This window comes from Theropithecus gelada, chromosome X, assembly GCF_003255815.1.
Source record: "Theropithecus gelada isolate Dixy chromosome X, Tgel_1.0, whole genome shotgun sequence".
Classification (NCBI taxonomy): domain Eukaryota; kingdom Metazoa; phylum Chordata; class Mammalia; order Primates; family Cercopithecidae; genus Theropithecus; species Theropithecus gelada.
In genome coordinates, this window is record NC_037689.1 from 41,157,889 (window position 1) to 41,184,019 (window position 26,131).

At 43.9% G+C, this 26,131-nt stretch overlaps 1 protein-coding gene across 1 annotated transcript in view; it reads right to left on the reverse strand.

Annotated features, from left to right (window-relative positions):
* The window catches only part of MAP3K15 (mitogen-activated protein kinase kinase kinase 15), a 148,192-nt gene that overhangs the window by 58,024 nt on the left and 64,037 nt on the right, over positions 1 to 26,131 (reverse strand). The window contains exons 7-9 of the mRNA XM_025372149.1: positions 7,957 to 8,127; positions 2,838 to 2,950; positions 2,135 to 2,294 (exon numbers count right to left, since the gene is read on the reverse strand). Coding sequence (XP_025227934.1) covers positions 2,135 to 2,294; positions 2,838 to 2,950; positions 7,957 to 8,127 — 444 coding nt within the window. The remainder of the gene's footprint in view (positions 1 to 2,134; positions 2,295 to 2,837; positions 2,951 to 7,956; positions 8,128 to 26,131) is intronic.

The window sequence follows — 26,131 nt, forward strand, 5'->3', positions numbered from 1 at the left end:
ATCATGAACCTAAGAAGGGTCTTGGGGACTCCTAACAACAGGTAATAACAGTGTAAGTCCTATAAGTGAGCCCAGGTGCTGACGTAATGGGATTGTATCCAATCCTGCGGTCTCCACTCCCTGAAGTCGGCTCCATCTTGCCCAGATAACAGCAATGCACTTTAAGATTAGTACTTTTCAAATAGCAGCCACTCCAGGAGGGCTAGAGGCCCAGCCTGGCTCTGTGTCCTCTCAGCCTCAGAGAACTTTCAAGGGGTTTGAGGGCCAAATTTAAGTTCCTTCAGATTGGGAAGAAATAGGGTCAAACTAATTATGACTGAAGAGATTCCTACCCCCGGTAATCCGGACTGACCCGCTGAACTAGGATGTAAGGGATGGTCAATGAACACAAATGGTTAAAAGTATGTGGGGTTTTTTTGGGTTTTTTTTTTTGGTTTTTTTTTTTTTTTGAGACGGAGTCTCGCTCTGTCGCCCAGGCTGGAGTGCAGTGGCCGGATCTCAGCTCACTGCAAGCTCCGCCTCCCGAGTTCACGCCATTCTCCTGCCTCAGCCTCCCAAGTAGCTGGGACTACAGGCGCCCGCCACCTCGCCCGGCTAGTTTTTTGTATTTTTTTAGTAGAGACGGGGTTTCACCGTGTTAGCCAGGATGGTCTCGATCTCCTGACCTCGTGATCCGCCCGTCTCAGCCTCCCAAAGTGCTGGGATTACAGGCTTGAGCCACCGTGCCCGGCCTAAAAGTATGTTTTTTAAAGTTATAAAAATAATCCATATGCATTTAAGAAAAATCAGAAGACAAAGGTAAGAAAAACCAGAAAACAAAAGTAAGAAAAAAAAAAAACACAGAATAAAAATCCTTATAAGGCTATCTCCCTGACACAACCACTGTCAATATTCTGAAGAAAATCATTCACCATTTATTGATTATACAAGTAACTATTGAGCATTTATTATGAGACTATAGCAATCAATAAGATAACCACGATTCTAACGGAGCTTCATGTCTACGGGGAAATCTGATACCGCCCACCCCACCTGGGCCTTTCCCTACAAGTCACATGCCAAACACATATTTTTAATTAAAACAAGATCATATAGAACAACGGTTCTCAAGGTGTGGTCACCAGAGCAGCAGCAGCAGCTTAGAATTTTTAAGTGCAAATTCTCAGGCTCTACCCCAGACCTACCGAGCCAGAAATCCTGAGAGTGGGCCCAGCAATCTGTGTTTTATTTCTTTATTTTACCTATTTACTTTTGAGAGAGGGTCTCACTCTGTCACCCAGGCTGGACTGCAGTCATGCAATCACAGCTCGCTGCAGCCTTGACCTTACCGCAGCCTTCCCGAGTAGCTGGGACCACAGGCGTGTGTCACCATGCCTGGCTATTTTTTTTTTTTTTTTTTGGTAGAGACTGGATCTCACTCTATTAGCCAGACTGGTCTCAAGCTACTAGGCTCAAGCAATCCTCCCACCTCGGCCTCCCAGAGTGCCGGGATTACAGGTATAAGCCACTATGTCCAGTCTGTGTGTTAATCAACATAGGTTGATTCTGACGCACAATAAAATTTGAGAACCACTGATACAGGAAAATCTACCCAGGAGCTGGCTTTTCTTATTCTACAACAAACCACGAACACACTTCCACGTCTCCAAACATTTCCCGCACATTTAAATGGCTGTGTAAGGCTGTTGCTGTGCCACCGTTTTATTTACCACACCCTATTATTGTACTTTTAGTTCCAGTTTTCATTTGTGATAAACATTTTCTTGGTGTGCTTTTTTCACTTTATTATATGCTTTCTCACAAATGCATAATACATACTAGTAGCCAAGAGTATTTTGCTCTTAAGGACCTAGACAACCTGCAGAAATTATAATAGGATAGAAGGCCTAATCTCAGGGATGGAGCAGGCAGGGATATATTCTGTGTGGATCTGTCTTTCCCTCCCTTCACATAAAAGCAAGGGAATTCTCAGAGCAGTTGTGTCTGTGCTAACTTTGCTTTAATGAAAAGTCAGAAGGAGAAACATAGTGATTATTACTGTTTTTGCACTTCCACGTTTTTTTCCCTGAGGAAGACATTTCAGAACAAGGTCATGTGTTGAGATGGCTGATGACAACACACAGACACAACTCACCAGACTGGAGGTTTCAGTTTGAACAACCTCTCTGCTGCCTGGACGGCTTTCCCGACATCACTGGCCAGCATGCTGACGCTCAAGAACTGACCCACATCCCAGTAATTGTTCATTTTCTCCAAACTCCCTTTTCTTCCCAACAAACTGTTCAGCCGGACACCTTAAGAATTTGAATTTTAGATAGAAAACTCTTTCTTAGTTTCTGTCATATTGAGGATAAGCAGGTATTTTATTTTGGCTGCTGTCTCAAGTGCGTTGTAGGAAAAGTAACTGTTACTTTTGAAATATAATGCTAGTAGGATGGGCACGGTGGCTCATGCCTGTAATCCCAGCACTTTGGGATGCTGAGGCAGGCGGATCACTTGAGGTCCAGAGTTCGAGACCAGCCTGGCCAACATGGTGAAATCCCATCTCTACTAAAAATACAAAAAAAAAAAAAAAAAAATTAGCTGGGTATGGTGGTGGGCACCTGCAATCCCAGTTACTCGGGAGGCTGAGGCAGGAGAATTGCTTGAACCCAGGAGGTGGAGGTTGCAGTGAGCCAAGACCACACCACTACACTCCAGCCTGGGCAACTGAGCAAGACTCTGTCTCAAAAAAAGAACAGAAATATAGTGACATAATGCTAGTTATTTCAACATAATTTTTAATGCCAAACTTGTATAATCAAAGCATCAACATCTGCAGTAATAAACAGCTTTACCTATTTTCCTTAGTTCCAAGGAAGTTTCAAATTGTTGTCCAGCAACTATCAGCAAAACTGCAAGATTAATTCCCGAATAGAGAGATGACTGGAGTTCAAACCCTTTGCGATACCTATAATTACAGAACCACCAAAGTCTGATTATATTACAACAAAAAATGTTTAAATAATGGTATAAACCAACTTTCTCATGAAAAGTTTTCTTTCTTTAAGTTTGTTGTTGCCTATTCCCCTTGCCTCCCACCACCACCTTCACAAACAGCCACATGCAGCTCTCTAGTAACTTCAAAAATGTCGTAATAGGCCAGGCGCCATGGCTCATGCCTGTAATCCCAGCACTCTGGGAGGCCGAGGCAGGTGGATCGCTTGAGGCCAGGAGTTTAAGGCCAGCCTGGCCAACATGGTGAAACCCCATCTCTACAAAAAAAATACAAAAATCAGCTGTGGTGGTGCATGCCTGTAATCCCAGCTACTCGGGAGGCTGAGGCAGGAGAATTCGCTTGAACCTGGGAGGTGGAAGCTGCAGCAAGCCAAGTTCGCACCACTGCACTCCAGTCTGGGTGACAGAGCGAGAGTCGGCCTCAAAACAAAAAAAAAAGTCATAATAGCAACACAGTAACTTACACCAGGGAGGTTTTTTTTTTTGTTAATAAGATTATTATAAAAGCCTCACTGATTGTATAAAATAGGGAAATCATCACGAAGTACACAAAAGAAATTTAAACTCAATTCTAATCCTACTCCCAGAAGATCACCACAATTTGATGTCCGGAGTGCAGAGGTGTAATCATAGTTCACTGCAGCCTGGAACTCCTGGACCCAAGCAATCCCTCCACCTCAGCCTCCCAAGCAGCTAGGACCACAGGTTTGTGCCATCATGCCCAGTTAATTTTTTTTTTTTCATTTTTTTTAAACACAGGGTCTCACTCTGTCACCCAGGCTGGAGTGCAGTGGCACGATTATAGCTGCAGCCTTGAACCCCTGGGCTCAAGCGATCCTCCCACCTCAGCATCCCAAGTAGCTGGGATTACAGGCATGAGCCACGCTGCCCACCTAAACCTTGTTTCTAAAGTTGGATTCTAATTATGCATTGAGTATTTTTTTATTACATCGAAATGGCATCAATGGTAGGCCATTTCTCTGCAAGCTGTTTGCTTTTAACAATATGGAGTTGTTTTCTCCTGCAGGAAGCAGTATTGCCAAAATCCTGGATCCCAAATAACTACAGGAGCAGTGGCAAAGTAAGGCCAGTGACAGCGATCTACTCTATCAGGATAAGGAACAGGATACAAAATTGGGAATCGTATTTTTATACCAAAAGGTTAACAGTGACAAGTTCACTCTCTTCTTTACCCTTTTCTATACATAATAAGTTCATTTCTGTTCTATGAACAAGTATGAAAATTATAGGCAGGAAAAAAGAACTCAATTAATGAAGTAACAACACAAGTGTCTTTAAGTGGCACAGTTTATACCAAAGACTTGCTAGTAGTAATTTTGTCACTCATGTGACAGCAAGAGATTTCAACAACAAAATATTAATTCTTCAAAGGAGAAGTTATCATTAAAATCAGTTAAAATATGGCTTTATCAATTCTGAGGCATAATACAAATAGCCTCAGACAGATCAGAGGACACCGAGGAAGTCCTTCCTACCTTAGTCAACAAAATTCAACCTTTTTTTTCCTGTGTGTTTTGAGAATTTTAAATTCTACCTCCTTCTAGATGTGACTGTTTTATTTTCTTCTACTATGAAAAGTTATACTGAGAAGAGGGCCGAGAGGGTTGCTTCTCCGGAAGTCAAGCAGGCCCAACTTTGGGGCAGAGAAGATCTGAACTCCAGGCAGGATTGTAGTCCCAGATTCACCACTAACCAGCCCTGTGATCTTGGACCAGCTCCCCACCTCCCTGAGCCATATGCTCCATGTCCGCACTGGAGAGGGTGGGTTAGATGATATCCAGGATAGATCTTATCCACAGCCACCACGCCCTGAGCAGAAGACGAAGCTTCATTTGCTTCTGCACCTACCGCCACTACCTTCTGAAGCCACTGGAGAAAAGCTCCTAGGACTTTCTTGAAGGAGCCAAAGGCAGTGATTTTCTGACCTGGGGACTGAATTCCCAACCACCATAGTGGGAACACAGCTTTCTGTTTTGGCTTTACCAAACATTAACTTCCCTTCGATACCCTGAGTGACTCCTCTCCACCACACGGTGCATTAGGAACTACAGGACATTTAAAAAAAGAAGATGAGGTCATTATGTTCCAAGAACGTACACTAGGGTGGAAGGGAATAAGATCTACACATAATTAGTAACAACAGAAGCAAGAATGTGGTATCTTAAAATCACACAAATTCAAGTGTAGAGGAACTCACAAAAGACATATAGGGCCATCTCACCTAGATACTTGAGACATGGCATAAAAATAAAGAGAAATAATCCCAGCAGTTTGAGAAGCCAAGGCAGGTGGATTGCCTGAGGTCAGGAGTTCGAGACCAGTCTGGCCAACATGGTGAAACCCGTCTCTATTAAAAATACAAAAAAATTTGCCAGGCGTGGTGGCATGTGCCTATAATCCCAGCTACTCAGGAGGCTGAGGCAAGGGAATTGCTTGAACCAGGGAGGCGGAGGTTGCAGTGAGCTGAGATCACACCATGGCACTCCAGCCTGGGTGACAGAGCGAGACTCAGTCTCAAAAAAAAAAAAAAAGGCAAGAGAAATGAAACAGCAGTGATTTGGAAAGGGAACCCTCAGCATAGAAAACAGCAGCAACAGAGACAGTAGTCTGGAAAACTCCTTAGGAACTACAGTTTAGTTGGACACACACCAGGTAGTGGGAAACAGGGCTAGAGGTAGGTTGGAGAAAGTGTTCAGGACACCTAGAATGGTGATCTGAGAGTCTGAATTTTTACGTAGTAGGGAGCAGGGAGCCATGGTGGGTTGTTGAGCTTTAGGAAGAATAAGTTATAAATCTGTGAAGGATAGACTGAACAGACAGCAAGCAGGGAGTCTACTTGGGTACTGTTAGAACATTCCTGGCAAGAAAGTTAAAAAAAAATGGCAGTGACTGGAGGCAGTGGTGATGGGAAAGGATTGGCAAGCAGTGAAAGAAGGCTTGCAGAAGCGCTGCAAATGGGGCCTGACTGGACGGGGAGGTAAGTGAGTAAAATGTATCGAACACTGACCAAAAGTTTACACCTAGGAGGGTAGAGAATAGTAGTAAGAAAGCAAGACATTGAAAGCCATACCTTGTGGAGAAGAGTAAATGACTTCAGCCTTCAAAATGTTGAGTCTGAAATACCAGCATCATCTTGAGGTAGAACAGGTGGGCAAAGGGGGGAGGTGTAAGGCCATCACTTAGGATGTTGGGCTGGAGAGTTCCAGCTAAGGGTCCCTAGGTGTGAGAATGGCTGGGATTGCCAGAGAAGTAAGTGCAGATGGAGAGAAGGTGGGGAGGACAGAGCCTCCTGTGTGTATGAAAGGAAGAGAGAGAGAGAAAGAGAGAGGAAGCAGTTAGAAATGAATGAAAGCAGAACAGCAATGTCAAGAGCTCTTATGATGGAAATGAATGATGTGGGCCTGTTGGTTCCACCTTCAGAATATATCCTGCATCCAACTTCTCAACATTTTTATCCCCACCACCCTGGCTCAAGCCACCACCAGCTCTCCCCTGAATTACTGCTATATTCTCCTGTTCCCTGCTTCTGTCCTTGTCCCTGTGATAGACTGTTTAATGGCCACAAATTCCTCCCATTGCAATATGCATGCACCTCTGCAATGCAACTTTGCTATTCCTCCTAGCCAGAGGTGGAGCATATTCCTCCATCCTTTTGAATGTGGGCGGGCCATGTGATTTGCTTTGACCAATAGCATGTGGCAGAAGTTAACCACGTGTGAGTTCCCAAACCTAAGCCTCTAGAGGCTTTGCTGCTCCCTTGTTCACTCTCTTAGAGTTCTGCATACCAGGTAAGAAAGCTGGTCTACCAGGATTAGAACCACATAGTGGAGAGCTGAGGCACACCATCAGTAGCCAACACCAGTGGCCAAATGTGTACAGGGTCATTTGGATCTTCCAGCCACACCTGACCCTACAGCTGACTTCAGTTTTAGAAGTGAGCCCAGGTGAAGCCAGCAGAAGAAGTGCCTGGCGAAGCCACAGAATCATGAAAAATCATAATCATTGCTGTTTGAAGCTGCTAAGTTTTGGGTTATGCGGCAAGTGACAGCTGATACACCCCCTAAAATATATTCTTTGCATAACAGTGAGTACTCCTGTTAAAATGCATGTCCGATCTTGTCACTCCTCTGCTCAAACCCTCCATTTGATGTTCCTTCTCACTCAGAGCAAGAAGGTCTTGCCCCCTTCCTGTTTCATGTTGCTCTCCACCCATCCCTTGCTTACTGCTGACCATCCTGGAGTGTGCCTGGCATGCTTCATCCTCAGAGTCTCTGCCCTTGCTGTTCCCTCCGCCAAGAACATTTTCTCCAGTTATCTGTGAAGTTCACTCCCTTATCACTTTCCTACCTTTAGGCACCTTCACTGACCACCCTATTTAAAATTGCAGCCCACCCTTCAGAGCCCTCCTTTATCCCCTTCCCTGCTTAACTTTTCCCCATAGCCCTCACATGACATCCTACATGTGTCGCTTTCTTTAACTTCCCTCACCAGCAAGGCAAGGCCCCCAAGGGCAGGATTCATGTCTGTTGTGTCTGTATCCCTACCACCTAGAAAAGTTTCTGGCACACAGTAAGCCATCACTGAACATTGTTAAATAAATGAACAAATAAGTGAATGAATGAACAGATCACTGGGGAAGATGATGCCCTGGTGGTGGGGGACAAGGTTCTGGAAGTGGGAGCTCGGAAGGAGTGTGCTGGGCCTCCTTGGCCCTTAAACAAGTGTACCTGTGGGAAGAGTGTGACCAGTAGAAAACCCTGTTTCTCATGGTTTTCTCTCAAAAAGGGAATCTGGAAATTCCCAGACCACATTTACTACAAATAGTTGCTCACTGCCAGCAGACAGACATATACATAAGGAAGAGATGCACATCCTCAGCCTATGTGATTCTGTTCCTTGAAGAGATGCATGTGCTGATAACTCAGGCTAAGGGTTTACCACTCAATGGCGCTGTCTCGGCTGGTGTCATCTTTGCAGTCTGAATCCAAGAAGATGTCCTTGTAGATCCTCCCACACAGGCAGAACATGTCGGGGCCTGGGTGATCACAGCTCTGCAGAACCTGGAGCATGATCTGCAGAGCCTTCTCACGGTCACCTGTGCTGTTTCTCCTGAAAGACAGATGTTATAAGGCCACAAATGAATGAATCAAGACAATGGAATAGAGGCCAGGTGCAGTGGCTCACACCTGTAATCCCAGAACTTTGGGACACCAAAGTGGGTGGATCATTTGAGGTCAGGAGTTCGACACCAGCCTGGCCAACATGGTGAAAACCTGTCTCTACTAAAAATACAAAAAGTACCCAGGTGGTAGTGGCCCATGCCTGTAATCCCAGCTACTTGGGAGGCTGAGACAGGAGTATCACTTGAACCCAGAAGGCAGAGGTTGCAGTGAACCAAGATCGCGCCACTGTACTCCAGTCTGGGTGACACAGTCAGACCTATTTAAAAAAAAAAAAAAAAAAGACAGTGGAATATATATGCATTCATCGTGCTGAAAGACAGGTGCAAGGATGCTGTACTTCAGCAGAAAAATTATTTTTTTTCATTTTCCAATGTAGTCACTGCTTAAGATCCACACCGATAAACCTTATACAATTATACTCAGTCTCTACTTGATTCTATCTCAACAACTAAATCATAAGGAAATGAAAAAATAAGCAAAGGGGAAACCTATATAATAAAAAAGACTTAAGAGTCATATCAACTAAATGCAACATGCAGACTTTGTTTGGATCGTGATTCAAACAAATCCACTAAAAAACATATGAGGTTGGGTACAGTGGCTCACACCTGTAATCCCAGCACTTTGGGAGGCTGAGGCGGGTGGATCACTTAAGGTCAGGAGTTCGAGACCAGCCTGGCCAACATGGTGAAACCCTGTCTCTACAAAAATACAAAAATTAGCCAGTTGTGGTGGCAGGCGCCTGTAGTCCCAGGTACTTGGGAGGCTGAGGCAGGAGAATCACTTGAACCTGGGAGGCAGAGGTTGTGCCAGTAAACTCCAGCCTAGGCACCAGAGTGAGACTCTGTCAAAAAAAAAAAAAAAAAAAGGAAAGACAATTGGGAAAATTTGAGCACTGACACTGAGAAATTGTTAATTTTTAGGTATGATAATGTAAAACCTAAAAACTGTTCATTTTTAGGTATGATAATGTAACCATGCCTATGTTTTATAAGTGTCTTTAACCTTTTTCTTTTTTTTTTTTTTTTTTTTTTTTTTTGAGACGGTCTCGCTCTGTCGCCCAGGCTGGAGTGCAGTGGCATGATCTCAACTCATTGCAACCTCCACCTCCTGGATTCAAGCGATTCTCGTGCCTCCCTCAGCCTTCCAACATAGCTGGGATTACAGGCATGCGCCACCACACCCAATTAATTTTTGTAATTTTAGTAGAGACAGGGTTTCACCATGTTGGCCAGGCTGGTCTTGAACTCCTAGCCTCAAACGATCCACCTGCCTTGGCCTCCCAAAGTTCTGGGATTACAGGCATGAGATACCGTGCCCAGCCAAGTGTCCTTAACTTTTAAAGATACACACTGAAATATCTGTGGATAAAATGGTACGTCTTTGCTTTGTAATAAACCCAGCATTGCGGTGTAAAGGAGTGGGTGGGGGCAAAGGGGAACAAAATTGGCCATGCAATGATAATTACCAAAGTGGATATGGGGTAGATGGGGGTTTATTATTCTGATGGTTAATTTTATGTGTCAGCTTGACTGGGCTAAGGAAGGCCAGAAAGATAATAAAACGTTACTTCTGGGTATGTCTGTGAGGGTGTTTCTGGATGAGATTAGCATCTGAATCAACAGTCTGAGTAAAGAAGACCACCCTCACCAATGCAGGTGGCATCATGCAATCCATTGAGGATACCAAGAGAACAAAAAGGCCAAGGAAGAGTGAATTTTCTTTTTTTGAACTGGGAAATTCATCATCTCCTTGGACATCAGAGTTCCTGGGTCTTGGACCTTCAGGCTTCAGGACTTACCCCAACAGCATCCCTGGTTCTCAGGCCTTTGGACTCAGACCAAATCACACCACAAGCATTCCTGGTTCTCCAGCTTGCATGGGACTTGCCAGTCTCTAGAATCACCTGGGGCAATTCTCATAATCCATCTCTTCCTCTAGATCTCTATACATCCTATTGGTTTGTTTCTTTAGAGAACCCTGCCTAAGACAATTATGCTATTCCCTACTTTTAAATATATTTGTGATTTTACATAAAACAAAAACAAAAAAGGTACCCATCCTGACCCAATGATTCCACTTCTAGAATATGTAATATGTACATCTTTTTTTTCAATAATTTTTTGAACAAAGATGTTTGTTATGGCACTGCTTGTAATAGTAAGGAACTGGAGATGACTCAGACATCCATTAACGGAAGAACAGCAAAATATATTTTGCAACAACCAGACTACAGAATAAAGTAATCATTATAAAGGGGCAGATCCATGTGTAATTACCCAGAGGAACATCCGTAACAGTAACATTTCATGGAAAAAACCTGAACTAAATGAAAAGCATGACCCAATTCTTTGAAATAAACACTATTCACATGTTTATGTACATAGACAAAAGTCTGTAAGGATACATATTAAAATGTTCAGAAAATCATTGCTGGGATTTATACAAAACTGGGTATGTTTTATTAATAACCATTCTAATAAATGAATAAATTATTCTTTTTAATTTCTTGGTAATAGGTTTTTTTGTTTGTTTGTTTGTTTTTTGAGATGGAGTCTCGCTCTGTCACCCAGCCTGGAGTGTGGTGGCACAATCTCAGCTCACTGCAACCTCCGCCTCTCAGGTTCAAGCGATTCCCCCACCTCAGCCTCCGGAGTAGCTGGGATTACAGATGTATACCACCACACCCAGCTAATTTTTTTTTTTTTTTTTTTTTAAGGAGAATTGGGGTTTAACTATGTTGGCCAGCATAGTCTCGAACTCATGACCTCAGGTGATCCGCCCGCCTCGGCCTCCCAAAGTGCTGGGATTACAGGTGTGAGCCACTGCGCCCGGCCACAATAGGCTCTTTTATGTTTTCTTTCCTGAGGACATGCACCTCAAAAACTACCGCATCATCCCAGATGTCAAATTAGTACCTAAAACAGCCAGACTTTCTCAACTGGGGTTCCATGACAGAATTAATCCCTGGAAAAAATTATTTGATTATTTGAGTAACTATTTTTTCAGGGCTCCCAAGGATGGTACGTAGCCAGCCTCATTCTGGATGCAGAAGAGAAATTCAATCATTTCATACAAGAGATGCCAGCGGGCATTAGGACTTAATTGTCTTGTGGAACCCAACCTGGGTGGAAAAGGGCTAATCTAGACACTTGGCCACCTTCTGGAAACCTGCAATAATTAAGCCTGTATTTTGACTCGGACTTTTTCCATTTTCTACCTTGATCCTGTTCTAACATATTTTATCTTTCCTCTTTTTGTCATATAGAATCTAACTGAACTAACCTGCAAACCGGATCTCTTGTTGCACAGCCATTGTACAATATTATTTAATTTTTAAGAACCAACACAAACCAACTCAAATTTACTAGAGCATTTAAATAATTTCTAACGTCTGTGGCAAGAATATGAAAGATTGAAACTTTAATGAGGCACAACATTTCCACATCTGTAATTAGCCAACTTTTGAGGTGTGAAATATTCATGATTCTGAAAAGAATGTACTAAACTCAATAAACTCACTTAAATGCTTTTTTTTTTTTTTTTTTGAGACAGGGCTTTGTCACCCAGGCTAGAGTACAGTGGTACAATCTCAGTTCACTACAGCCTCAACCTCCCAGGTTCAAGCGATCCACCCACCTCAGCCTCCCAAGTAGCTGTGACTACAGGCACGTACTACTACACCTGGCTAATTTGTGTACTTTTTGTAGAGACAGGGTTTCACCATGTTGCCCAAGCTAATGCTTAATTATTGATATGAGCTCAGGTTTGTTTGGATTTTAGCTTTTTGGACCAGTTACATCAAGATTTCCCTTGAATTTTCTCATTAACTTGAAATTTACCCTTGTTACTCGAAACAAAAGGTCTTTTGAGTAAAAACAAAACAAAAATCAAACATTTGAAAAAATTAAAAGCAAAGAGATTTTCAGCTTAAAAGCCACTTTAAGACAGGTGTTAAATAACTAATCCTTTTAGTGGTTAATAATCAGCTTTTGGATCTGCTTATCATTTTCAGATCCCAAGGTATCCAAGAACAAGCCTACAGATAAAAACTCCTATGTTGAATCAGTCAGCAACATCTGTTTCTGGCAATTAAGGCCATTTCACAATTAAGAGAAGGAAACTTTGACAGTGGGTCTGAATCTTGGCTGCATATTAGAATCACCTGGGAGGCTGGGCATGGTGGCTCACGCCTGTAATCCCAGCACTTTGGGAGGCCAAGGCGGGCAGATCACCTGAGGTCAGGAGTTCGAGACCAGCCTGGCCAACGTGGTGAAACCCTGTCTCCACTAAAAATACAAAAATTGGCTAGGCATGGTGGCAGGCGCCTGTAGTCCCAGCTACTGAGGAGGTTGAGACAGGAGAATCACTTGAACCCCTGAGGCAGAGGTTGCAGTGAGCTGAGATCGCATCATTGTACTCCAGTCTGGGCAACAAGAGGGAAACGCCATCTCAAAAAAAAATAAAAATAATTAAAAAAAAAAAAAGTATCACAGGGGAGCTTAAATCTGAAGTCCCAGACATCAGTGCTTCTCATGCTTGACTTTCTGAGTCAGTAGGTTGGCATCATTGCTAAATCCACCACTCCCTTCTCACTCCTTGTCCTATCTCACATACATATGCATTTGACAACCGTGTACTCCTCCCTCCTTGGACTACTTTTATCATTTGATTTGCAGGATACCACACTCGCCTACTTTATTTTCTCCTACTTTAGTCCATCTCTCTGATCTTTTCACACTGGAGTGTACCTTGGCAGTACCCTTGGACATTTCATCTTTCTTGGTTACTACCCTAGATCCCTTGATCATCCATTGCTGTGACTTTTCAAACCATCCATATTCTGATGACTTCCAAATTTCTATATCCAGCCCAGGCCTCTCCCCTAAAATCCAGACTGACATATCCAACTGCCTTCTCAGCATCTTGTTTGCATGTTGATACCTCAAACTTAACGTGTCCCAAATCAAACTTTTTTTTTCCCCCTCCCTGAGATAGAGTCTCACTGTCACCCAGGCTGGAATGCAGTAGTGCATTCTCAGCTCACTGCAACCTCTAAGTCACAGGGTGAAGAGACTCTCATGCCTCAGCCTCCCAAGTAGCTGGGATTACAGGCATGCACCACCATGCCCAGCTAATTTTTGCATTTTTAGTAGAGACAGGGTTTAGCCGTGATGACCAGGGTGGTCTTGAACTCCTGGCCTCAAGTGATCTGCCCACCTTGGCCTCCTAAAGTGCTGGGATTACAGGTGTGTGCCACCATGCCTGGCCCCAAATCAAACCCTTCATTATCCCATCAAACCTGTTCTACAGTCTTCCCCTTCTTGTCAAATGGCCAATCCATTCTTCCTCTTATTCAGGCCAAAAACTTTGCAGTCATGTTTGGTTCCTCTAACACCATTTATTGGACCAGGAGATTCCGCTGGCTTTTATTTCAAACTATATCTGAAATTGACCCACTCCTCATTAAGCCCACCCTTACCACTCTGGTCCAAGCCACGTCATTTCCTGCTTCCACACCTTCTAGTCTCAGCACAGAAGTCATAGTGATCCTCTACGCTGTAAGGCAGGTCATGTCATCCTTCTACTCAAAACTCACCAGTGGCTCCCATCTTAGAGCAAACACCAATTTTCTTTCAATGGCCTGTAAGGATCTACAAGATGTGTTCCTAGTTATTTCTCCAACCTCATCTCTTACCACTCCTGCGCCCCAATCACCTCCTATGCTCCAGCTACACAAGCTTCCTTGCTATTCCGCAAGTTGATCCCTCTACCTGAAATGATCTTCCCCCACATATCACATGATATGTTCCCTTGCCTCTTTCTGATCTTTTCTCCATGCCACTTTCTAGTAGGTGTGGTCTTCTCTGAGCACTCAACTTAAAACTGCAATCTTCCCACCCTACTTACTGGCCACCCTATCACCCTAAACTGTTTTAATACATTTAGTTTGTTTGTTTTTTTTTTCATTCTATCTCCCCATTTTAGAATGCATGCTCCAAGAGGGTAGAGATTTTTGGGTCTGATTTGTTAACTACTGTGCTTAGAACTGGATCTGGCACAAAGTAGGTGATCAATAAGCGTCTGTTAAATGAATGACTGAGCAGTTATTGTAGTGACATGGAGAGATCTCTAAGCATTGATTACTAAGTGAAAAAAACAACAGAATACCTCCTGTGTGGTCCTATAGTTTAAAAACTCTACAGTATGACATATTTTCACAGTATGTAAATGCATAGAAAATTGTCTCCAAGAATATACACCAAACTGACAAGAGAGGTTACTTCTGGAATATGGACGGGACAAGAGATTAGAGTTCAGAGGGATAACTGCTTTAAATGGATTGTTTTTCAGTTTTTCACAGTAATATACAAACATATTCATCTACTATTACTTTTGTTTTTTTGAGGCAGGGTCTTGCTCTGTTGCCCAAGTGGAATGTAGTGAGTGGTGTGTTCATGGCTCACTGTAGCCTCAAGCTCCTGTGCTCAAGTGAAACTCCTGCCTCAGAGTGCTGGGAATACAGGCACGCACCACCACACCCAGCTTTTATTTATTTATTTATTTATTTATTTTTGGTAGAGACGGGGTCTTTCTATGTGGCCCAGGCTGGTCTCCAACTCCTGGGCTAAAGTGATCCTCTTGCCTCGGCCTCCCAAAGTGCTGAGACTGCAGGCATGAGCCAACACACGTGGCTTCATCTATTACTTATGCAATAAAATGCACAGAATAAAAACACAACACTGGATTGGGAATCATATAGAGCTAGATTCTGGTTATTTTCACACCATTGATTACCCATTTGAATTTTGAGCAGGGCACTTAGCCCTTCTGTGCCTCCGTCCTTCACCTGAAGTGTCTGACTTTGCTTACCTCAAAGCATTGCCATGAGCTACGGGTCTGCCAGAGCATCGACTTGCCACCAACCATCCTGTCTCCCTGGCCCTCTTTTCTACACTGTGTGTCTACAAGAGGAAATTCATAGGGCAAGAGACAGAATCCCAGTAAATCCTCCTTCTAAGCCAGCCCTGAGCTTTCACACACAAAAGGTCTCATCAGATCAGCGTCCTTCCTAGGATATAGTTTGTGTTGGGTCACCTGTCAAAAACCTTACCAGAGACTTCTGCTTCCAATCAAGATGGAGAAGAATGTGAAAGGTCTTCACTCCTGTAGTGACAATAAAAACCCAAACAAATATAAAAATCACACCGAGGTCGGGCACAATGGCCCATGCCTGTAATCCCAGCACTTTGGGAGGCCAAGGCAGGTGGATCACTTGAGCTCAGGAGTTTGAGACCAGCCTGGCCAACATGGTGAAACCCTGTCTCTACAAAGATACAAAAATTAGCCAGGTGTGGTGATGGGTGCCTGTAATCCTAGCTAGTCGGGAGGCTGAGGCAGGAGAATTGCTCAAACCCAGAAGGTGAAGGTTGCAGGGAGCAGAGGTCGTGCCACCAGCCCTCACTCTCCCTCTTGCTCCCTCTCACCACAGGAGCTGCCTGCTCCGCCTTCACCTTCTGCCATGAATAAAACCTGCCTGAGGCCTCCCTGGAAGCTGGGCAGACACCAATGCCATGCTTGTACAGTCCGCAGAACTCTGAGCCAATTAAACCTGCTTTCTTCATAAATCACCCAGTCTCTGGTATTTCTTTATATCAATACAAGAACGGCCTAACACAGGGATATAATATTCTATATCTTGATTGTGGTGGTAGTTTCATGGGTGCGTTTATTTGGCCAAAATCATCAAATCGTGCACTTAAAATTTTAGTTTATTGTATGGTGGTTTTTTGAGACAGGATCTCACTCTGTCACCCAGGCTGGAGTACTATGGCATGATCATAGCTCACCACAGCCTTGAACTCCCAGCCTCAAACAGTCCTCCCATCTCAGCCTCCTCAACAGCTGGGACTACAGGCATAAACCACCAAGGCAAGCTAATTTTTTCTTTTTTCTTTCTTTTTTTTTTTTTTTTTATAGACAGGGTCTCACTGTGTTGCCTAGGCTGGTCTCAAACTCCTGGCCTCAAGTGATCCTCCCGCCTTGGCCTCTCAAAGTACTAGGATTAAAGGCATGAGCCACAGTGCCTGGCCTATGGTATGGAAGTTATATCTTATTAAAGCTGACTTTAAAAATACTAGAAAACTAAGCAGTAGTTCTGATAGTGTCCTACTGGGGCAATCACTGGTGTCTGCCCTCAGATGCACTCTTGGCCTTTCTGCACCCCTGCTTTGTGTTACAGGGGAGCTGACTCCTCTAGGTTGCTATGCTCAGCTGACAGCAACCGGTGGGAGGCACTGGGGGCAGAGGGTGAGGCCCTGGAGGATGGGAAGGAAGAAGAAGCCAGCGCAGTTTCTCCCTTTTTCTTGCCACTCCAGCAATAGCCGCATCTCTGTTAGACCCAGCTCCCACCAGGCTGGCTCACAATTGTTCCAGGTGATCCTGGCACCTTGGCTCTGGTAACATCACCTCTTCCCTGGGTCCCTCCAGCCAAGGGGTGATAGCAGCTTCCTGCTGATGCTAACTTCAGGGCTGCCTCATCATTTCCGGTCTGGTTTGTCAGCTCTTCTATCACCTGTGTAACCAATTTCCTACATTGTTTCCTCTATTTTAGTATATATGCTGCCGAAGCAAGCACGTAAGTTTCCTCTATTTTAAATACCTAGAGTGGTCTTTGTTTCCTGACTGGACCCTGACAGATACACACCTACCACAAGAAAGCAGGTGCCCTGCTCTGGCCAGATGCCTCGTATTTACGTACACGGAAGGGAACAACTAGAGGCGACCTGTGTCTTAGTGTGAACAATGTTCAGAGCCAAATAAATGCACAAACCCGAATGGTTGTTTTTCTACTCTACAAATAGGACCCAGTTATGTATCAGGCACAACCACCATGAAATCATCCACCCCAGCTGCCATCATCCCAACCTTTCCCAGTCTCCTGGGATCGCAAAGCACCACCTGTGAAGGCTGGGCTCTACAGTGGGCTGACAGGCCCTCTGATGGGGCTGGGCATTGCCCAGGCTGGCTTTCCCATTCACACGAAGGCAGCAGGAGCTGAAGAGTGGCCTTGCCTGAACTCTCTGTTCTGCTCTGTGACATGTCACCAGGAATCTCCACGCTGACAGATCCAGTTAAACTCTACTCCTTATTTGCAAATTGTTAACAGGGTCACCAAGCCCCATTTCTTTTTGTTTTCCTGGGCACACAGCCAGACCACATTTCCCAACTTCCCTTGAAGTGAGATTAGGACACGAGACTGACTTGTGGCCAATGAAACATGCAAAGAAGTAATAAACATCACTTCCTGAGCAGGCTCCTACAACCCTCTCTAGTATAGTCAAAAGTGCAAACAACTCAAATGCCCATCAACTGATGAATTAATGAAGTGTGGCCCATCTGTACAATGGAATATTAAGCCATAAAAAGGAATGAAGTCCTGACACATGCTACCACATGGATGAACCTTGAAGACAGTATGCTAAGTAAAGGAAGCCAGACACACACAAAATACATACTGTATGATTCCATTTACATGAAATGGCCAGAATAGGCAAAGCCAGAGAGACAGAAAAGAGACCAGTGGTTTCCTCAGGCTAGAGAGTGAGGCAGGAGAAAGGGATAACTATTAACAGGTTGCCAAAATGGATCAGTGATTGCTTAGGAATGGGGGAGAAGAATTGAGGGAAGCCAGGAAGTGGGGGTAACTGGTAATGGGTATGGGTTCTTGGTGGCAGGGGGAGGATGATGAAAATATTCTAAAATTGATCGTAGTGATGGTTGTACAACTCTGAATATGGTAAAAAAAAAAAAAAAAAAAAAAAAGCCACTGACTTGTACACTTTAAATGGGTTGTTCTTTGGGTCTCTGAGACAGGATCTGGGTCCGTCGTCCAGCCTGGGGTGCAGTGGCACAATCTCACTGCAATCTCCAACTTCAGGGCTCAAGCCATCCCGAGTAGCTGGGACTACAGGCATGTGCCACCACGCCTGGTTAATTTTTGTATTTTTTGTAGAGACAGGGTTTTGCCATGTTGCCCAAGCTAGTCTCAAACTCCTGAGCTCAAGTGATCCGCCTGCCTTGGCCCCACAAGGTGCTGGGATTACAGGTATGAGCCACTGCATCCGGCCAAAATGAGTTAATTGTATGATATGTGAATTACATCTCAGCAAAGCTGTTCCAAACACAGACACAAAACTTCTCTTAACAAGTCACCATGCTCTTTTCCTATCATCTGGCTGAAAGGAGATCTGAGGACCCAGGAGAGGGCAGAACTTCAGGATGCAAGGAGACTGAGTTCATCAAGAAATACCTGAAGAAGAGACTGCCCAGCCAGGATACATCCACATTGGAATAGTGCGTGAGTGACAAGAAACTTTCATCATGTTTAGTCACTGAAACTGTGGGGCTATTTGTTACAACAGTTACACTAGCCTGACTAATACCCAAGTCAACACTACCGAGGTGGCAGGGGTTCCCTCGGTTAGGAAGATCTGTTCCCCTCTGACTTTTTACCACATCCCTTTTTTAGCAGACACCCGGGATCTCACGCTAGGAAGACTTACATCACCACTGACCCTGACCTAGCCCATGCAGACCCCTCTACTTTTCTGCATTCCCTGCTTTGAGCCACACCCTACTTCAGTGGTTATCTTTGGGTAGTGGTATCACCGATAATTATGTTTTTATATTTTTCTGTATACAATGAGTATGTCTGACTTGGATGTTTTTAAGCACAGACTCACATATAAATAAAGAAAATGCAATACATTTACTTTCTACTACCAAACTTTAAATTAACTGTAGCACCCAGACACTCATTATGTGGCACTCTTCTAATACTATACCATGGTTGATCGTTAGTCACTTCTTCATTCACTTACCCATTCAACAATTTTTTTTTTTTTTTTTTTTTTTTGAGGCAGAGTCTCACTCTGTCACCCAGGCTGGAGTGCAGTGGTGCGATCTCAACTCACTGCAACCTCTACCTCCTGGGTTCAAGTGATTCTCCTGCCTCAGCCTCCCAAGTAGCTGGGACTACAGGTGTGTACTACCACGCCCGGCTTTTTTCTGAGATGGAGTCTCACTCTGTTGCCCAGGCTGGAGTGCAGTGACACAATCTCGACTCACTGCAACCTCCACTTCCCGGGTTCAGGTGATTCTCCTGCCTCAGCCTCCCGAGGAGCTGGGATTACAGGCATGTACCACCACATGTGGGTTGGGGTTTCACCATGTTGGCCAGGCTGGTTTCAAACTCCTGACCTCAAATGATCCACCTGTCGCAACCTCCTGAAGTGCTGGGATTACGGGCATGAGCCACTGTGCCCAGCCTTTTTTTTTTTTTTTTTTTTTTTTTTTTTTGAGAGAGTCTCGCTGTGTCGCCTAGGCTAGAGTGCAGTGGCACAATCTCAGCTCATTGCAATCTCCGCCTCCTGGGTTCAAGTGATTCTCGTGCCTCAGCCTTCTGAGTAGCTGGGATTACAGGCATGTGCCACCATGCCTGGCTAATTTTTGTATTTTTAGTAGAAACGGGGTTTTACCCCATTGTCTCAGCCCAAAATCTCCTTAAGCTGATAAGCAACTTCAGCAAAGTCTCAGGATACAAAATTAATGTGCAAAAATCACAAGCATTCGTATACACCAGTAACAGACAAACAGAGAGCCAAATCATGAATGAACTTCCATTCACAATTGCTTCAAAGAGAATAAAATACCTAGGAATCCAACTTACAAGGGATGTAAAGGACCTCTTCAAGGAGAACTACAAACCACTGCTCAGTGAAATAAAAGAGGACACAAACAAATGGAAGAACATACCATGCTCATGGATAGGAAGAATCAATATCGTGAAAATGGCCATACTGCCCAAGGTAATTTATAGATTCAATGCCATCCCCATCAAGCTACCAATGAGTTTCTTCACAGAATTGGAAAAAACTGCTTTAAAGTTCATATGGAACCAAAAAAGAGCCCACATCTCCAAGACAATCCTAAGTCAAAAGAACAAAGCTGGAGGCATCACGCTACCTGACTTCAAACTATACTACAAGGCTACAGTAACCAAAACAGCATGGTACTGGTACCAAAACAGAGATATAGACCAATGGAACAGAACAGAGTCCTCAGAAATAATACCACACATCTACAGCCATCTGATCTTTGACAAACCTGAGAGAAACAAGAAATGGGGAAAGGATTCCCTATTCAATAAATGGTGCTGGGAAAATTGGCTAGCCATAAGTAGAAAGCTGAAACTGGATCCTTTCCTTAGTCCTTATACGAAAATTAATTCGAGATGGATTAGAGACTTAAATGTTAGACCTAATACCATAAAAACCCTAGAAGAAAACCTAGGTAGTACCATTCAGGACATAGGCATGGGCAAGGACTTCATGTCTAAAACACCAAAAGAAACGGCAGCAAAAGCCAAAATTGACAAATGGGATCTCATTAAACTAAAGAGCTTCTGCACAGCAAAAGAAACTACCATCAGAGTGAACAGGCAACCTACAGAATGGGAGACAATTTTTGCAATCTACTCATCTGACAAAGGGCTAATATCCAGAACCTACAAAGAACTCAAACAAATTTACAAGAAAAAAACAAACAACCCCATCAAAAAGTGGGCAAAGGATATGAACAGACATTTCTCAAAAGAAGACATTCATACAGCCAACAGACACATGAAAAAATGCTCATCATCACTGGCCATCAGAGAAATGCAAATCAAAACCACAATGAGATACCATCTCACACCAGTTAGAATGGCGATCATTCAAAAGTCAGGAAACAACAGGTGCTGGAGAGGATGTGGAGAAATAGGAACACTTCTACACTGTTGGTGGGATTGTAAACTAGTTCAACCATTATGGAAAACAGTATGGCGATTCCTCAAGGATCAAGAACTAGATGTACCATATGACCCAGACATCCCATTACTGGGGATATACCCAAAGGATTATAAATCATGCTGCTATAAAGACACATGCACACGTATGTTTATTGCGGCACTATTCATAATAGCAAAGACTTGGAATCAACCCAAATGTCCATCAGTGACAGACTGGATTAAGAAAATGTGGCACATATACACCATGGAATACTATGCAGCCATAAAAAAGGATGAGTTTGTGTCCTTTGTAGGGACATGGATGCAGCTGGAAACCATCATTCTTAGCAAACTATCACAAGAACAGAAAACCAAACACCACATGTTCTCACTCATAGGTGGGAACTGAACAATGAGATCACTTGGACTCGGGAAGGGGAACATCACACACTGGGGCCTATCATGGGGAGGGGGAAGGGGAAAGGGATTGCATTGGGAGTTACACCTGATGTAAATGATGAGTTGATGGGTGCTGACTAGTTGATGGGTGCAGCACACCAACATGGCACAAGTATACATATGTAACAAACCTGCACGTTATGCACGTGTACCCTAGAACTTAAAGTATAATAATAATAAAAAAAAACCCCAAAAAAAAAGAAAAGAAACAGAGTTTTACCATGTAGACCAGGCTGGTCTCAAACTCCTGACCTCAAGTAATCCACCTGCCTTGACCTCCTAAAGTGCTGGTATGACAGGCATGAGCCACCGCGCCAGACCCCATTCAACAAATCTGTATTGAGTGCCTACTCTGTGGGTGTCACAATGTTACTAGGCACTGGCTATATCATGGCCTAGTATACACCATGGCCCCTGCTCCCTCAGGCTTATAGTACAGCAGGAGGGATGATAGGTATTAAACAAGTAATACAGAAATTGAGTGCCATGAAGGGAAATAACAAGCACTATAAGAATGAGTAACAATAGGAACATCCTTTCCAGACTTGGTATTCTTTGCAACATCAGCTTTTCTCAGAAAGAGACACTGAAACTGAAGGATCATCAGCTTCAGTCTGGTAAGCAATGAGGGAAAGGGTATTCTGGGCGGGGGAACAGCATATGCTACCATCCACAGCTGAGAACAGCCTGCTGCCCTAAGACTGAAGGCAGATGAGGGCAGCTAGAGAGGAGCAAACCAGGAGGCACAGGCCAGGCCACATGAAGTCATTTCTATTCCTCTTATGCCAAGTTTCTCAAAGGCTCTGCCTAATCAAGGAACTTCCTACCCCAAAGGACTCAGGAGCTATTCCCCAGGTTTCACATGTCACTCCAAATGGCTTTCCAGATTCTAGCTCCTCCCAAGAAGCCTTCCCCCAAATACCCAAGGAATAGCTATTTTTCCATAAATGTGCTCCACTTACCGGGCCGTCCTCACACCCCCAACTGCACAGGAAAACTAGCACATGGGTAGTTCCTTCGTGTCTCCTGAATCCTTTTCTGCGCATTCCTGCCATCCATGAATAATCTCCCAAGGGCTGGCTGCTGGTCAGAACTTCCTTTCATCTGACTTGCTGAGCAACTATTCTTTAAAACGTCAAGAAAAGTGGCATTGTTGTTAAAATAATATTTAGTGCATGTCACCTAAGATCACCACGAGACCTATTCTGATGTGCTGCTAAGTGTCTAGGTCATTTTTCACAGGAATTTTCTCATCTCATACAGGTCCTCTGATGGTTATCACTGATGTTTCCTTTGGCTTGACGGCAGAGCCAAGATCGCCATCTGTTCTTAAAGGGAGGCATCACAGGAGAGTTTTCTCTCTGCAGTGATTCTCCTGAGCTGCTGTGAGGAGAAGCCAAATCTATGTGTGCAAATTCCAGAGATATGCCACTAAAACTTTTCTGCCTGCTCAGAATGATATTTGTTGGCCGCTCAATCATGCATTAAAAAAACAGAACCACTTTTGAATAAAGAAACATCTCAAGGAAAAATCTTCAATACAGTAGCCAGGCAACTATGGCATCAATACCTCTGGTAACAGATCTCAAAGTATACATATTTTAGATCATTCCTGGCGTCTTCTGCAGAGCAAAACAAACTACAAGAAACTAAAATTAAATTCTCCCCAGAATTCTGTACAAAATAGAACACAGAAAGACTCAAGAGCTCCCCAGAAATTGATATTTCAAGAAAAACAGTTGATCAGAGAAAGAAGGCATTAGAGATTTAAAACAACATCAACTCCCACAAGGGCAGTAGGTGCGAAAGACACACAATGGCCTGATTGTGTCCCACTGGCACTCACCTGTGCATACAGGCTTGATGGCTCCTAGTGCCACTGCCATTCTCCCTCTCCCCACCACCCCTGGGAGTGTCTCACCCCGAGGGCAGCCCTCAACCAGTGATGGCTGAGAGTTAGTGGATAGGACCCCAGCTTCCTCGTCCATTGGGTGAGACAACTCTATATGTTGTTCTATAGAGAATGTTCTATAGAGCCTCCCCAAACTCCTCAACACTAGAGAGCCTCAGTTTCCCATACACTAATCATCTGCTCATTAATATACCCTCCACTGCCCTTCTTTCTTTCCCTGTCTCATTTCCCTGTCTCCCTTCTGAAACTTCCTAGGCTCACCTCCCAAATAAACTATCTGCCCCCAGATTCTTATCTCAGGGGCTGTTTTGGGGTTGGGGGAGACCTAGATTACGACTCTAGACATACATTAAAAGTTCTTAAGAAAAATTAGGGGCCAGGCATGGTGGCTCGTGCCTGTAATCCCAGCACTTTAGGAGGCTGAGGTGGGTGGATCACTTGAGGCCAGGAGTTTGGGACCAGCCTGGCCAACATGGTAAAATGCCATCTTTACTATAAATAGAAAAATTAGCCAGTTTGGTGGCAAATGTCTGTAATCCCAGCTACTCGGGGGGCTGAGGCAGAAGAATTGCTTGAACGGAGGAGGCAGAGGTTGCAGTGAGCTGAGATCGCACCACTGCACTCCAATCTGGGTGACAGAGTGAGACTCTGTCTCAAAAGTAATAATAATAATGTGATGGAAATATTAAACTAAAATTGCTTTTAAAATTAATCAGCCAAAGGCCAGGTGTAGTGGCTCACGCCTGTAATCCCAGCACTTTGGGAGGCTGAGGTGGGTGGATCACCTGAGGTCAGGAGTTTGAGACCGGCCTGGCCAACATGGTGAAAGCCCATCTCTACCAAAAATACAAAAATTAGCCAGGCGTGGGGTCAGGTGCCTGTAGTCCCAGTTACTCAGGAGGCTGAAGCAGGGGAATCAGTTGAACCCAGGAGGCGGAGGTTGCAGTGAGCTGAGATCATGCCATTGTACTCCAGCCTGGACAACAAGAGCACAACTCCATCTCAAAAAAAAAAAAAAATTAATCAGCTAGCAACAGCAACAAAACTAGACAGAGACTACCTGAGGCAGCGGACAAATAGTTTGAGGAAAATTTGGCATTTGGCAGTGAAATAAATTGTACGTATGCCTTTTAGTTCTCTTAACCTGTGTTCTAACAAAATCTTTTATTGTTTAAGCAAAAACTCCTTTACTATATAACGTGTTACTACGAAGCAAAGTGAGAAAGCACACAGAGTAGGTTTTCCTCTCCCCGGAACGGTGACATAATTGAGTCTACAACAACAAACAGGACTGACATAGATGGCTGATAGGATAAAGAATCCATCATAAAGCAAGGTCTTAAAGGATCTGTCTCTAATCATTCAACTAATAAAATGATGCTTCAAGTTACAGACTCAGAACTTTTGAAAGGAGAGCAATATTCAAAATCACCTGGCTCAAATCACTCTTTCTCTTTTTAAAAAAGATGACTATAGGGTCTAGAAAAGTTTGGTGACCTGCCTAAGGCCATGCAGATAGTGGTGGAGTCGGAACCTGGCTCATGTCAGTCTCCTGTTTACAAAACCTTCAGTAACTACTCCCTAGGGACTACAGAACAAAATCCAAATTCCTTAGCTTATCAGTCAAGGTCCTCAACCCCTGGGGCCAACCTCCCTCCTCAGTCATCTATTTCTCCCTATCACCTAAACAAACCCTTCAGTCAGGCTAAACTGGACTGTTCACTGTAGTCAGAGCCCATCTTAACCTCTGGTCTCGTCAAACATCAACCACTGAAATACAAGGGGTGGCATCGGGTGAACTTGTAATCTGGCACCTGGAGTACAACTAAAGAGACACCCTGAACTGGAACTGGTACCCAGCCTACAGCCTTCCCTTACTTTTTTAAAAAAATTATTTATTTATATGCTTTAAAAATTAATTAGGTAATTTATTTTTTAAACTTAATGATTTATTGATTGAGACAGCCTGGCTCTGTCACCCAGGCTGGAACGCAGTGGTACAACCATAGCTCACTGCAACCTCGACCTCCTGGGCTCATGTGCTACTCCTGCCTCAGTCTCCTGAGCAGCTGGTACTGTAGTTGTACACCACCACACCGGTTAATTTTTAAATTTTGTTTTGTAGAGACAGGGGCTTGCTATGTTGCCCAGGCTGGTCTCAGACTCCTGGCCTCAGGAGTTGCTGGGGTTACAGGTGCAAGCCACTGTGCTTGGCCCTTTTTTTTCTTACCTTTTGTATGTCCACTTCTACTAATTCCTGGGAAGTAAAGTGACTTGCCCACACATACCCAGCTAGTTGGTAGCAGAACTGGGATAGAATACAGGCTGCCTAACTCTCAAACCAACACTTTCCCTACAGCACAAAGTCCTTTCTTTACAAACCTTTCAACACAGGCATAAATGCATCCTCCCTGTATTGCTGAAATAAGAGCTGTGATATACCACAAAGTGTTCACACACACTGAAACACAACTCTTCTGAATCTTAAGTGAAGCATTATCCAGACTCACTTACTGATAATATTTCATCTAAAGTAAAATGTAAATTGCCATCCTGAATTTACAAGGGGGTTATATAGGGTTGATTTAGTGGCCCTTCTGTCTCTTTAAAAACTCATCCATGAAAATCTGAAAGGCTGTCTCCCAGTTTCTCTTTACCAATGTCCTTATCTCAAGGACAATAGCAACGGGGATGAACGTATGTGAAGTCTCTCAACGTCCACTCTAAGGT